At 40.9% G+C, this 15987-nt stretch overlaps 1 protein-coding gene across 3 annotated transcripts in view; it reads left to right on the forward strand.

Annotated features, from left to right (window-relative positions):
- The window catches only part of LOC115169341 (YEATS domain-containing protein 2), a 71822-nt gene that overhangs the window by 34252 nt on the left and 21583 nt on the right, over positions 1 to 15987 (forward strand). For all 3 annotated transcript variants that reach the window (XM_029724865.1, XM_029724864.1, XM_029724867.1), the window contains exons 14-18: positions 6609 to 6803; positions 7504 to 7741; positions 7843 to 8004; positions 10121 to 10239; positions 11495 to 11644. In XM_029724865.1, the coding sequence (XP_029580725.1) occupies positions 6609 to 6803; positions 7504 to 7741; positions 7843 to 8004; positions 10121 to 10239; positions 11495 to 11644 (864 nt within the window). The remainder of the gene's footprint in view (positions 1 to 6608; positions 6804 to 7503; positions 7742 to 7842; positions 8005 to 10120; positions 10240 to 11494; positions 11645 to 15987) is intronic.

Raw genomic sequence — 15987 nt, forward strand, 5'->3', positions numbered from 1 at the left:
TACCGGCTTTTTTGGCCCCCAATAATCGGTATCGGCATCGGCGTTGAAAAATCATAATCGGTCGACCTCTACTTTTTACTATTGTATGTAAATAATTTATTTTAACATACACTGGTTAAAAGACTTGGGTCACAAAAATACATTTATTGTATTATAAACATTGCAAAGCAAGCTCATCCGTCATTTGTGATTGTTGGTGTAATTATGGCGAAAAAATATATTAATTCATACAACAATTATAAGCTTAAGAATGTGCACATGTCTGTAGAATATGCTTAAATGTTCCAAAATGCAGTTAGCGGAAAACACCATTCTCAAAGCGCAGAGTATGCTGGAGCGGTTTCATGTCACAGAAATTAAGAAAGATACATCAACTAACATGGGTTGCTAATATGACTAGGATTATCATCAACTAACAGGGTTACTAATATGACTAGGAATATCATCAACTAACATGGGTTACTAATATGACTAGGATTATCATCAACTAGCAGGGTTACTAATATGACTTGGATTATTATCAACTAGCATGGTTTACTAATGATTAGGATTATCATCAACTAGCAGGGTTACTAATATGACTAGGATTATCATCAACTAACAGGGCTACTAATATGACTAGGATTATCATCAACTAGCATGGTTTACTAATGATTAGGATTATCATCAACCAACAGGGTTACTAATATGACTAGGATTATCATCAACTAGCAGAGTTACTAATATGACTAGGATTATCATCAACTAGCAGGGTTACTAATATGACTAGGATTATCATCAACTAACAGGGTTACTAATATGACTAGGATTATCATCAACTAGCATGGTTTACTAATATTACTAGGATTATCATCATCTAACAAGGTTACTAATATGACTAGGATTATCATCAACTAGCAGGGTTGCTAATATGACTAGGATTATCATCACCTAGCATGGTTGCTAGTATGACTAGGATTATCATCAACTAGCATGGGTTGCTAATATGACTAGGAATATCATCAACTAGCATGTGTTACTGATATGACTAGGATTATCATCAACTAACGTGTTACTGATATGACTAGGATTATCATCAACTAACATGGGTTACTAATATGACTAGGATTATCATCAACTAGCAGGGTTGCTAATATAACTAGGATTATCATCAACTAGCAGGGTTGCTAATATGACTAGGATTATTATCAACTAGCAGGGTTGCTAATATGACTAGGATTATCATCAACTAACATGGGATACTAACATGACTAGGATTATCATCAACTAGCAGGGTTACTAATATAACTAGGATTATCATCAACTAACATGTGTTACTAATATAACTAGGATTATCATCAACTAGCAGGGTTACTAATATGATTAGGATTATCATCAACTAGCAGGGTTACTAATATGACTAGGATTATCATCAACTAGCAGGGTTTCTAATATGACTAGGATTTTCATCAACTAGCAGGGTTACTAATATGACTAGGATTATCATCAACTAGCAGGGTTACTAATATGACTAGGATTATCGTCAACTAACCTGGGTTACTAATATGATTAGGATTATCATCAACTAACATGGGTTACTAATATGACTAGGATTATCATCAACTAGCAGGGTTACTAATATGACTAGGATTATCATCAACTAACATGTGTTACTAATATGACTAGGATTATCATCAACTAGCAGGGTTACTAATATGACTAGGATTATCATCAACTAGGAGGGTTGCTAATATGACTAGGATTATCATCAACTTGCAGGGTTACTAATATGACTAGGATTATCATCAACTAGCATGGGTTACTAATATGACTAGGATTATCATCAACTAGCAGGGTTGCTAAAATGACTAGGATTATCATCAACTAGCAGGGTTGCTAATATGACTAGGATTATCATCAACTAGCATGGGTTACTAATATGACTAGGATTATCATCAACTAGCATGGGTTACTAATATGACTAGGATTATCATCAACTAGCAGGGTTACTAATATGACTAGGATTATCATCAACTAGCAGGGTTACTGATATGACTAGGATTATCATCAACTAGCAGGGTTACTAATATGACTAGGATTATCATCAACTATCATGGTTACTAATATGACCAGGATTATCATCAACTAGCAGGGTTTACTAATATGACTAGGATTATCATCAACTAGCAGGGTTACTAATATGACTAGGATTATCATCAACTAGCAGGGTTACCAATATGACTAGGATTATCATCAACTATCATGGTTTACTAATATGACTAGGATTATCATCAACTAGCAGGGTTGCTAATATGACTAGGATTATCATCAACTAGCAGGGTTACTAATATGACTAGGATTATGCCTTTGGCTGCTGGACAATAAAATAACATTGATTTGAAAACCAATAGAATGTGAATAATGCTGGTTTCAACGTCATAACACTAGTGTTTATAAAATAATTCCCTCAACATTTCTATGGCCGTATTTTAGCTAGGCTACTTTGAAACAAGGTAAGACATGCCTCATAAAATGACATAAAACGGCTAGGTTTAAAACAAATACGTTTATGGTTAAATGGTCTCATTATGTTTGTCAGTCATGACTGGCGTTTAGTCTACATTTAGTTAATTTAAATTCTCATTCAAGTTTCTGGCACCTCCCTGCTGTCGGCATCGGTTTCGACATGAGGCTATAGCCAATATGCATATCACCTTCACTTTTACATGTAGGCTTTTTTAATTATGTACAGGAAAAATACATTTGAATATTATTCCAATGTTGGCCTCTCTGATTGAATTCTGATCGTGGTAATGGTTTCATGGTGATTTTTGTGTGATTATATCTATATTGTTCTTGTCTGATTTTTTTTTTTTTTAACTAACCATGTTTTAGGCTATACAGTATTTGTTTACATTGACATTGTTTACAAACATTGGAGTAAAATAAAGTTATATTTTGGCTTATGACAGTTGAACTAAGGCATTTAAAAGTTATATTCTTCAAGAATGAATGGGTATATACACTGAGTATACCAAACGTTAGGAACACCTTCCTAATATTGGTGTTACAGACACTTTTTTTATTTTTGGACTAGTGACTTGAGCTTTTGGACAAGTAAAAAATCTGTCATGCTTGTCGGAAGGACAAGTGGCAAAAAAAAGTGAATGTCAAGCCCTGGTTAAAGCTATAATTTTGATATCATAGATGGTCAGTCCTTGCATATTCATAGCTACACTTATATATACAAAAGTATGTGGACAGCCCTTAAAATGAGTGGATTTGCCTATTTCAGCCGCACCTGTTGCTGAAAGGTGTATAGAATCGAGCACGCAGTCATGCAATCTCCATAGACAAACATTGGCAGTAGAATGGCCTTACTGAAGAGCTCAATGACTTTCAACGTGGCAATTTTCTGCACTGCTAGAGCTGCCCCGGTCAACTGTAAGTGTTGTTATTGTGAAGTGGAAATGTCTAGGAGCAACAATGACTCAGCCACGAAGTGGTAGGCCACACAAGCTAACAGGACGGGACCGCCAAGTGTTGAAGCGCATTGCGTTTAAAAATGGTCTGTCCTCAGTTGCAACACAATACCGAGTTCCAAACTGCCTCTGGAAGCAACGCCAGCACAAGAACTGTTTGTCGGGAGCTTCATGAAATGGGTTTTCATGGCCGAGCAGCCACACACAAGCCTGAGATCACCAGGCGCAATGCCAAGCGTCGGCTGGAGTGGGATAAAGCTACCTGCCCCAATGCATAGTGCCAACTGTAAAGTTTGGTGGAGGAGGAATAATGGTTTGTGGCTGTTTTTCATGGCTCGTGCTAGGCCCCTTAGTTCCAGTGAAGGGAAATCTTAACGCTGCACCAATGCAACGATTCTATGCTTCCAACTTTGTGGCAACCGTTTGGGGAAGGCCCTGGCCTGTTTCAGCATGACAAAGCCCCTGTAAATAAAAAGAGGTCCATACAGAAATGTTTGTCGAGATCGGTGTGGATAAACCTGACTGGCCTGCACAGAGCCCTGACCTCAACCCCATCTAACACCTTTGGGATGAATTGGAAGGCAGACTGCAAGCTATGCCTAGTCGCCCAACATCAGTGCCCGACCTCACTAATACTCGTGTGGCTGAATGGAAGCAAGTCCCCACAGCAATGTTCCAACATCTAGTGGAAGCCTTCCCAGAAGAGTGGAGGCTGTCATAGCAGCAAAGGGGGGCCCAACTCCGTATTAATTCCCATGATTTTGGAATGAGATGTTCGACAGGCAGGTGTCCACATACTTTTGTTAATGTCTATGAATTTGAGAGTGGTTACATTTCTCCAGCCCCAACCCTTTAGCTTTTTACCCAAGTGGTGGGATATGCTTTATTATTATTTCAACTGCAGATTGCCCCTTTCAAGTTTAAACCCTGAAAACACAGGCGTCTTCCATGAATGACTTTGATTACCAAAGTCTTAAGCTGTCATGAGTACTTTTCATAGAACTCTTTCAGTCCTAACAGTGTTGAGCTTCCAGGAGATTTATGTCAGAGCCAACCCAGCAGTCTGTGTGGTATAGTGACTTCCTGTCTCTGTAGACACTTCCTCCCTTGAACAACACTCTCTCTCTCTCGCTCTTTCGCTCTGTGTATTATTAATAGTGTGCCACTCTGCCAGGGTGCTATCTTCAGCAGCTGTAGGCAGCCACTTGGCAAGACATTTAACTTGGACATCATTCTAAAAGGGAATTGCATTGCAGAGGGAATAACTGCAAGGTTCTATATCTAAACACACACGTTTGTTTTGCTCTCCTTGTGGGGACCAAACAATTGATTCCCATTGAAAATCCTATTTTCCCTCACCCCTAAATGTAACCCTTAACCTAACTTAAACCTAACCCTAATTGTATCCCTAACTCCTAAGCCTAAAATAGCCTTTTTCCTTGTGGGGACCCACAGGTTGGAATGTTCCTTGTTTTACTATCCTTTTGAGGAGTTCTGGTCCCCACAAGGATAGTAAAACCCCAAAAAAACACAGAGATGGTGTCAAACCCCTGTAATAAAATCAACCCACTCCCCAAACTCTCCACAAATGAAACACAATTTCAGGGCAGATGAATTCCGACAGTACTGTAGGCAGGAACGCAGTGCTGCTGTGATACTCAGCATCAAACCTCAACCCACAGCACTGTCTCTTTCTCTGCTGGGCAGCACCAAGCCTTCTCTCTCTGCGAGGGGCTGAAAATAAAGCAGGGTCCTTTGTGATCTGTCAGCCGCTGTTATTAAAACCAATGCCTAATCACAACAATGATATTGACTTATTGTATTAACTAACCAATGGTGAGTGCTCACTCTTTTTTGCCTTGCTGTTTTTTTTCTAGCCTGTTTGGAAGGGGACAAAATATTAACACCTCTTGACTTATTCCACATTTTGTTCTGTTACAGCCTGAATTCAAAGTGTGTTAAAAAACATGTATTATATTAAAAGAATTACATCTGTGAGTCTTTCTGGGTAAGTCTCTAAGTGCTTTCCACACCTGTATTGTGCAGCATTTGCCCATTTATTCTTTAAAAAAAAATGCATCAAACTGTCAAATTGGTTCTTGATCATTGTTAGACAACCATTTTCAGGTCTTGCAATAGTTGTAGTACATTTACAGTACCAGTCAAAAGTTTGGACACACCTACTCATTCAAGGGTTTTTCTTTATTTTTACTGTTTTCTACATTGTAGAATAATAGGGAAGACATCGCAACTATGAAATAACACATATGGAATCATGTAGTAACCAAAAAACTGTTAAACAAATCAAAATACATTTAAATTTTAGATTCTTCAAAGTAGCCACCGTAACTGCAATGTTTTTGATTCATCCACAGCCATTAAACTCTGTATCTGTCTTAAAGTCACCATTGGCCTCATGGTGAAATCCCTGAGCGGTTTCCTTCCTCTGCGGCAACTGAGTTAGGACCCCAGTATTTTTGTAGTGACTGCGTATATTGATACACCATCAAAGTGTATTTAATAACTTCACCATGCTCAAAGAGATATACAATGTCTGCTTTATTTTTACCCATCTTCCAATAGGTGCCCTTTGCGAGGCATTGGACAACCTCCCTGGTCTTTGTGGTTTGAATCTGTGTTTGAAATTCACTGCTCAACTGAGGGACTTTAAAGATAATTGTATGTGTGGGGTACAGAGATGAGGTAGTCATTCAAAAATCATGTTAAACACTATTATTGCATTATTGAGTCCATGCAACTTATGTGACTTGTTTAGCAAATGTTTACTCCTGAACTTATTTTGGCTTGCCATAACAAAGGGAATGAATATTTATTGACTCAAGACATTTCAGCTTCTCATTTTTAGTTAATTTGTAAAAATTAGTAAAAACCATAATTCCACTTTGACTTTATGGGGTATTGTGTGTGTGTGTGTGTGTATGTGTGTGTGTGTGTGTGTGTGTGTGTGTGTGTGTGTGTGTGTAGGCTAGTGACAAAACATCTAAGTTGAATCCATTTGAAATTCAGGCTGTAACACAACAAAATGTGGAAAAAGTCAAGGGGTGTGAATCATTTTTTTAAACTGTTGCTTCTAGCACTGGTAGTCCTTGTGGTAATGTTCTTTCTCTACACTCGCTACTTCTGCAGGTCATTATCAAGCAGGAGCCGGGGGAGGTTCCCACTCAGCATCAGCAGCAGATGGTTTCCTCGGTAACGGCAGCCCAGCAGTCCGCCGCCGCAGCAACGCAGCAATTTGTCGCAGTGAAGGGAGGTCACGTGATCTCCATGTCGCCACAGAAACAGACAGGAGGGGCCAGCGGGGCAGGGGCTCCACCCAGCAAGGTATCAGACAGAAATACACGGACACATACACACACTCACACTTGAACTTCTAGTCATGGCTCATCCTATGTAACTACTGCTATACACACCTTTTCTATTCACATACTGTCTATACGCACCACTTACATACATATATTTATATTCCAGACTCTGGTCCGGACTCTGGTTCCTGTAATTCTATCCATTTTGCCATGTGGTTTTGTACTGTATATTTAAATACTGTATTCTCGACACAGCTCATTATAATATTGCTACTACTGTACATTGCTTTTAATGATACTGTTTATACTCACCGCATATTTATAATATAATAGCTCACTCTATATCTACTGCTGTACATATCATTCGTAGTATTTCTAGTGTAAGTTCATCCTGTGTAGATACGCATAGATTGCATTTCGATTACTCTTACAGTGCTATTTGGGTTGTTAATTGGATTCATTCTGACATTTATTCATTTAGAAATTGTTTGTATTTTGTTTATGTACTTGTTTGACATTGTACTGCTTTGTTAGGCGCAAATAACATAATAATTTCGCTGCACCTGCTTTAACATCTGCTAAAATGTGTACACGACCAATAAACATCGTTTTGATTTGACATGCACACACACAGAGATGGTTCACAGCCAGTAAGCACGGTATAAGAGAGCAAAGGCTTTGAACTGTAAAACTACATTTCCAATGTTCCCCCTCTCCAGGTTCTGGGTATCCCTGTAGGCTCCGCCCTCCAGGCAGCGGTGAAGCAGGTGGCCATCAGCAGCGGACAGATCCTAGTCGCCAAGGGTAACCCCTCCGTTTCCAAGGTGATCGGCGGGAAGCAGGTGGTTGCCCAGGGCGTCGCCAAGGCCATCGTCAGCGGAGCGGCTGGTAGCATCGTGGGTCAGCAGGTCGTTGCTAAGGCAACAGGGGCTGCAGGGGGAACAGGAAAGAGCGGAGGTGATGGTCACTTCACTTTTGTTCGTTCACACGCACACACACGTAAACACAAACAAACACACTTGACAGACAAACTCTCTCCCCCCTCTCTCTCTCCACAGTGATGGCTACCCTCCAGCTGCCAGCCAACAACCTGGCCAACCTTGCCAACCTGCCTCCGGGCACCAAGCTGTACCTCACCACCAACAGCAAGAACCCATCAGGGAAGGGCAAGCTGCTGCTCATTCCCCAGGGAGCCATCCTCAGAGCTTCCAACTCAGCAGGTAACACACACACACACACACACCTCATTATCCTTACCAACTCCTCTCCTTTCATTTCCTATTTTCTTCTTCCTCTCCGACCCCATCCTTGTATCCAATCCAGTTTGTCACATAAACAAACACCCACTGAATAGTGAATATGCCATGATGTTTTTCACCTCTTTGGTGTATGAATACAGGTTTATTTTGGTGTTTATGTCCGTATAGGATAGCAGTCTCTAGGTCAGGGTTTTCCAACCCTGTTCCTGGAGAGCTACCCTCCTGTAGGTTTTCACTCCATCCCCAGTTGTAACTAACCTGATTCAGCTTATCAAGCAGCTTATTATTAGAGTCCGGTGTGCTAGATTACGGTTGGAGTGAACCTACAGGATGGTAGCTCTCCACGAACAGGGTTGGAGTACCCTGCTCTAGGCGTATTATGCTGAAGCATGTCTATCTCTGTGTGTGTTTGTTTCTCTGTGTGAGAGCAGTCTCTGGGTGTATTATCAGGGATTTTTCTGCCATTGAAATCCTTGGGGCGGGCAGGAAATACGATTTTAGTGTTAACTAAAACGACTAAAACCAGTGGTGTAGTGCCGGAGAAGTGGGTATACTCAAACTGCCCCCCCGGCGAAGGAAAGGGAAAGGGGGATACCTAGTCAGTTGTCCAACTGAATGTATTCAACTGAAATGTGTCTCCCGCATTTAACCCAACCCCTCTGAATCAGAGAGATGCGGGGGGCTTCCTTAGTCGACATCCACGGCACCCTGTGTGAAAAATTCTATGAGAAACAGTGACATAAACTCTGAGTGACCTAAAATGATGAATCCCATTTTGGTCTTTCACAGTCAGGTCAACCCAAGCTGTACTGAGCAAGTAGGCTAATAGTAGGCCTACTATTGAAACAGATAAATTAGGCTGTCATCTGAGTGAGAAAGTCACAGGTTTCTGCTTTTCCATTACATTTTTTTATCAGGAGACCACTTTTGAGGTCTGGGAAAAATCTAGTGTAGTTATCCTTGAAGTGGGCAGGCACAGAACACTGTTGTTTGGTAAGCGACGTTTCTGTAGCACATGAGTTTGCAAAACAAATGTCCACTGGATTGATGCAAGTAATCATGATATCATTCTGCCAGGTAGGCATAGGCTACTTTGTAGCTAGTTAACATTTCATTGAGAAGGTTTTTGGGAACACCTTTACATCTACCAGAAGATGGATAGGCCTATCGTTAGCATCGCTATATTTTTCCTGTTCCTTCATTTTTTTAAACCTGGATGTTTTACTTCATATTATGAGGTGTGTCTTACCTTGCTTCAAAGTAGCCTATAGCCAAAATCCCTCCATAGAAACATGGAGGCAATTATTTTATAAAGACTTCCTCAAATGCGTTCTCCTGTTCTATTGGTTTTCTTTCAACTGTCTTTCACTTTCTAGCAGCCAAAGTCATTATCCTAGTCATATTAGCAAGCCATGATGTTGCGTCTTTAGATCTCACCAATTTCAAACGGATATGTCCATCTCTGTCTATGAGGCCGCACTCATTTGCAGTGAGCACATTGCATTTTGGAGCATTCGCCCGTAGGCCTACCGCTGTGTGTACATTGCTGCGCATAAAATGTGAAAAGATGATAGTTTATCATCATTTTAAGCTAAACATTCTGATCTGTTCCATCAGCCTTATTAATTGATATGGCGTATACCTCCACTACACTACTTTGATACACATTGTGGGGATTCAGAAGTGAGTATACGCAATTCCCGCTGAAAAATACCCTCCACTACACCACTGACTAAGACCAGATTTAAAGTATGTTGAAAAGATAATGGACCTATATATTTTTTATTAATCTTTGAGAACTAACAATCACCTAAATAAAAGCTAGACAGTCAGGGAGAATTGAAAATAACCAAAACAAGGAATTTAGCAGTATAAAGCATTAGCCATGGCAAAATGCATGGAATTGCAGGGAATTAGCTTAATTTTCTCTCAGTTGCATGGCAAAATGTGTAGAATTACAGGAAATGTTCTCTATAGCCGGGCCGTCCGCGCCCACCACCTAAGGCCTTTTTTGATTCAGAGAAAACCCCCTGTATTATGCTGAACCATGTCTCTCTCTGTGTTTATGTGTGTGCAGGTCAGCAGTCCCAGGGCAGCTCCTCTACAGGCTCTGGCTCCCAGACCCCCACCTCCTCATCCAGCAGCCTGCCCTCTAACCTCTCCTACACATCATACATCCTCAAACAGACCCCACAGGTACACACACAGGCGCGCGCACATACACACACATACACGCACAGGCGTGCACGCACACACACACACACACACACACACACACACATTCACCCTCACAGACCCTGCAGGTACACACACACACACCTCCTCAAATAGACCCCACAAGTACACACACACACACACACACACACACACACACACACACATTGATAAGCACGTCTTCTCACTCTCTCTCTGTTCACCCTTTTATCCTCTTCAAATAATCATTGAGTGAAACAAGCTGCTGCCTTTCATGTCTTATTCTTGTGGAGAGTCTCATGTCATGCTCAGAGTAGAATAAAAGTACTCTCTTCAGTCTCTCAAATCAATCACACTCGTTCATTTTAAAGACTACTTGCTAGCGGATTTTTTCTTCTTAAAGAATACATTTTTACTGTGTTGTGTTCATGAAGGCTGGGATTTTCCTTTCGTAAAATCTGTCTTCAGTATTCCGGTGCTGATTATTTGAAGACTTTTCCCTTTATAAAGTACATTCTCTGTGGGTAATTTACTTTAGTAAAGCCTATCTTTAGTATTTCAGTAGTGATTGAGCCTGCTGCTAGCTATATCCCTGAAGTAGATACATTCATTATCGAGCCATTGATCCAGCTCTTAACTCTAGAACAATGCCGTCTCCAACAACTTCTAATGAAGTATGTGCGTCCTCTCTTCCTCCCATCTGAAAATCTAAATCTGGGGCAGAGATAATTTCATGTCACCGCTCGCTGTTCTCACTCTCACGTCAGTCGAACCTTTGGGAAAACCTTTAGCATTTGCCGTCGGGGTGCCTCCACTCCACTGGTCGATAGCAGCAAATTAATGTGACCAACCACACACTTGCGCATGCACACATTTGCGAGTGTTTGTGTACACACACACACACACACACACACACACACACACACACCCCCCCTCCTACATCCTTAAACAGCCTAACTAAAGAAATCACCCACCCCTGTTATCTGCCTCCCTAAATGCTGACTAATTGTGCCAAAGAGGATGTTCAAATGTATCAACCACACTGTGCCACCCATTCATCCCACCAACCCTTATTCCCAAACTGTTGAATAAACCAATTAATAAACAACAAATAAATGTTACCATCCCCCTCCATACTTCTAAACTCTTCAAGAAAAGCTCTAACAAAAGCTCTCAGATGGTATTGTAAAACCCATTGCTGTTGATATTATCTGTTGGTGTCATAGCGACCAAGCTGTTTGTGATTGATCTTTTCCAGGGCACGTTTCTGGTTGGCCAGCCGGCGTCACAGGGCGTGGGGAAGCAGGGCGCGGCCAGTTCCACAGGTCACGTAGTGTCGTCCCCTGCGACCGTCACCCAGCAGGCCATCCGGGTCACAGCGGGTCAGAAGGCTGCCATCCTGGCTCAGGTCAGTACTGTCTAGACACAAAATGGTGGACAGGCATAGCCATAGTTACTTACACTATAGCCATAGTTACTTCTGGGGAGACGTGCAAGTTAGTGGTCATATAAGTTGTATAACAGAGCTTGACATTCAGGGCTGCCCGCTGGCCCGGAAACATCTGCCGAGCTCACCGGGCGAGTTAATCAAGCTTTCAAATGGCCCGCTTGGGCCTGTACATTTTCAAACTCCAAAACAGAAAAAAAGTATTTATATTTAATCCTTCACAATATTCCTGATGTCTGATGCCTCACACTTGTTATCAACCAGAATTCGTCAAGAATGTCAAAGCCTTCCGTCTTGAGTGAGCCCCGCCAGTAGGCTACGTCCTAGATACGCCAGAACCGTCTCAGCGGAGACGGGATGCCCATCAATTCAGAGTTGAACATCGGCATGCTCATTTAAGTCCTCCACCTCCTTTTCAGTCATTTTTCAACTCAGACACAGCGATGTCATTATTAGCTGCTTGCTTGTCAAGACATGAACAGTATTTACACAAATCACTTTTTGGTTAAATACAGAAATAAATAAAAATGAATATTGTAATAATGCTATTCTGTAGCCAATATAATTGTTAAAAAATAAAAAAAGATGAATTCCCAATGCTGTTAATGAGCTATGTTGTTTATGTATCAGCTGAATATCAACTGTCGGCTGTAAAGAGCGCTCAACTCTTCACAATGCTGATTGCAGAAACAAATGTGTTCTAATAAGACCAGCCACTGCGCAACATTCCTAAATTCAATCTCGGGGGAAAAGACAACAGTTTTGATGACAATTATTGAAAAGAGCAGGATCCCAGCTTTTAAGTGCTGTTAGATTTCTTTATCAACTCAAATGTTTGCGCAATTGGCATCGTTTTTACAATCTCTGTGTCTGGCATGACAATATAAAAGATTACTGCGGGTAGCGCGTCGGCCAATCGAATGCATAAACTTGCCAGTGTATTTTTTTTAGGACATTAAACAAGCAATGATGATATTTAGAGTCTGTGATCTAGCTAACGATTAGCCCTTTGTGGTAAACAATGCAGAGGAGCAACCCCATGCTTCAGCCAAGTAGCCACCATGCTGCATCAGACAGGTGATAATGCTTATTGCTAAAATACCTGCCACATACGAACCATGTACATTGCCTAAAGATATTGCTTTTCATCTTAATGAGCTCATTTCTGGAGATCGATGTCCGAGCCCCCGCGGAAATCCAATTAGCATAATACAAAAATCCCCATAGAAGTAAGCTAGAGACATCCTTTTTTTGTATGCGTCTCAATCCACCGCATCTGCCTATGTCACACTTCCCGCATCTGCGGTGAAAGATGACAGAGCTAGAGCGGTGTTTGTCAGACCATGAGACATCTCGAAAATTGGTCTTCTCACTAAGTCGTCTGTAGCGTCCGAATGGTTTGGCCTCCAAACTCTCACGAACACAATATTATTTTCTGTTTTGTTCTATGACCCCCACCTACTCATTCAAGGGTTTTTCTTTATTTTTACTATTTTCTACATTGTAGAATAGTAGTGAAGACATCAAAACTATGAAGTAACACATATGGAATCATGTAGTAACCAAGTAAAGTGTTAAACAAATCAAAATATATTTTATATTTGAGATTCTTCAAAGTAGCCACCCTTTTGCCTTGATGACAGCTTTACACACTTTTGGCATTCCCTTATTCTTTGCAAATGTATTTTTCAACTTGATTGTGGTCCACCTGTCGTAAATTCAATTGATTGGACATGATTTGGGAAGGCGCACACCAGTCTATATAAGGTCCCACAGTTGACAGTGCATGTCAGAGCAAAAACCAAGTCATGAGGTCGAAGAAATTGTCCTTAGAATTCCGAGACAGGATTTTGTTGAGGCACAGATCTGGTGAAAGGTACCAAATTATGTTGGCAGCATTGAAGGTCCACTAGGTCCCCTCCATCATTCTTAATTGGAAGCAGTTTGAAACCACCAAGACTCTTCCTAGAGCTGGCCACCCTGCAAAACTGAGCAATCGGGGGAGAAGTGCCTTAGTCAGGGAGGTAACCAAGAACCCGATGGTTCTGGCAGAGCTCCAGAGTTCCTCTGTGGAGATGGGAGAACCTTCCAGATGGACAACCATCTCTGCAGCTCTCCACCAATCAGGCCTTTATGGTAGAGTGGCCAGAGGGAAGCCACTCCTCAGTAAAAAGCACATGACAGCCCGCTTGAGAGTTTGCCAAAAGGCACCTAAAGACTCTCAGACCATGAGAAACAAGATTCTCTAGTCTGATAAAAGGTTGAACTCTTTGGCCTGAATGTCAAGCATCACGTCTAGAGGAAACATGGCACCATCCCTACTGTGAAGCATGGTGATGGCAGCATCATGCTGTGCGGATGTTTTTCAGCGGCAGGGACTGGGAGACTAGTCAGGATCAAGAGAAAGATGAACAGAGCGAAGTACAGAGAGATCATTGATGAAAGCCTGCTCCAGAGAGCTCAAGACCTCAGACTGGGGTGAAGGTTCACCTTCAAACAGAACAACGACCCTAAACACACAGCCAAGGCAATGCAGGAGTGGCTTCGGGACAAGTCTCTGAATGTCCTTGAGTGGCCCAGCCAGTGCCCAAACTTTAACCCGATCAAACATATCTGGAGAGACCTGAAAATAGCTGTGCAGCGATGCTCCCCATCCAACCTGACAGAGCTTGAGAGGCTCTGCTGAGAAGAATAGGAGAAACTCCCCAGAAACTCGTCATAACCAAGAAGACTGTAATCCCTGACAAAGGTGCTTCAACAAAGTACTGAGTAAAGGGTCTGAATACTTAGTTAAATGTGACATTTCAGTTTTTCTCTTTGTCATTATGGGGTATGGTGTGTAGGTTGATGAGGGGAAAAAACTATTTAATCAATTTTAGAATAGGGCTGCAACGTAATAAAATGTGGAAAAAGTCAAGCGGTCTGAATACTTTCCGAAGGCACTGTATTATGTGACTTGTTAAGCACATTTTTACTCCTGAACTTATTTAGGCTTGCCATACCAAAGGGGTTAAATACTTATTGCCTTAATACTTATTGCCTCAGCTTTTCATTTTTTATTAATTAGTTAAAATGTCTAAAAACACAACACTTTGACATTTATATGGTATTGTGTGTATGTCAGTGACAAAACAAATCTCAATTTAATAAATTTTAAATTCAGGCTGTAACACAACAAAATGTGGAAAAATTCAGGGGTGTGAATACTTTCTGAAGGCACTGTATATGTCATCATTGAGAGGGGCGATGGATTTATTTTTGTTTTCCTAACAATTAGGGTATTTTATGGTTAGCTATGATATAAGGTACTCGCCCAGACTGCAATTGGAACATGACATAACGCCAGACTCGGCCAACTTTTTGTGAGTTGCAGTGGGTACACAGTACACACACAGATACACACTGCCTTGTTGTTTCTAGGTCACACCATGCATGTTCTGAGGGATACATCTATAGCCAGCCAACTTTTCTACATCCGTCTATCCTCACAAAGGCACAAACATACTGTAGCACAACATTGGTGCACTAAAGGCATTATTATACCACCGTAGTAATGGTAATTTAATCTAGTAGCTTCAAGAGGATATAAGGGCAGTGATTTAAGACAGAATTTGCATAGATATAGAATACTATACCGTGTTACTACCTCCAGTAGGTATTATCCTAAAAGGATAATTATCCTATTATCCTAAAAATAAATGGGACTCATTGAGTGGGCTTTAAAAAGGCATTTCACAAGGGAGTTCTTGTGTTTTCTTATGTGTGTGTGTGTTGTCTGTTTTTTTGTTTGCCCTGACTATCAGATTAGAGTTAATAATTATGCCTTTCGGCAGACGTCTGAGCTTTAACTTCGGCTAATTATTTCTCTCTGTCCCTCTTTCTGTGTTTCCCTCCATTTAATTGCAAACATTCTCTCATCCTCTCCTCTGCCAGTATATTTTATCATTGCTGTGGTCTGAACTTATTAAGCGATTTAGTATGGAGTCAGGCAGTAGTTATGTCCTCTATGGACATATAGTTTAACTTCTCTTTTTCCTTTTATGGATTAGTCCCTCTTGAAAACAGCAGGTGCAAATACTACTAAACTAAGCTAGTAATTCAATCTAAGTGCCTTATAAGAGGCGAACCGTTAGAGGCGAACCGTTAGTCAACAAAGTCTTTCTTTTTTATTTTACTATTTGATAATCCTCTCCTCCTCTAATCCACGTCTCTAATAAATAGGCTATGGATGCATTTGTTTCTATTTTAATGATTGTCAATTTCATGTTCATACTATAGCGTAGCTGTCCCCTTCATACTTTACT

Source organism: Salmo trutta, chromosome 31 (assembly GCF_901001165.1).
Source record: "Salmo trutta chromosome 31, fSalTru1.1, whole genome shotgun sequence".
NCBI lineage: Eukaryota > Metazoa > Chordata > Actinopteri > Salmoniformes > Salmonidae > Salmo > Salmo trutta.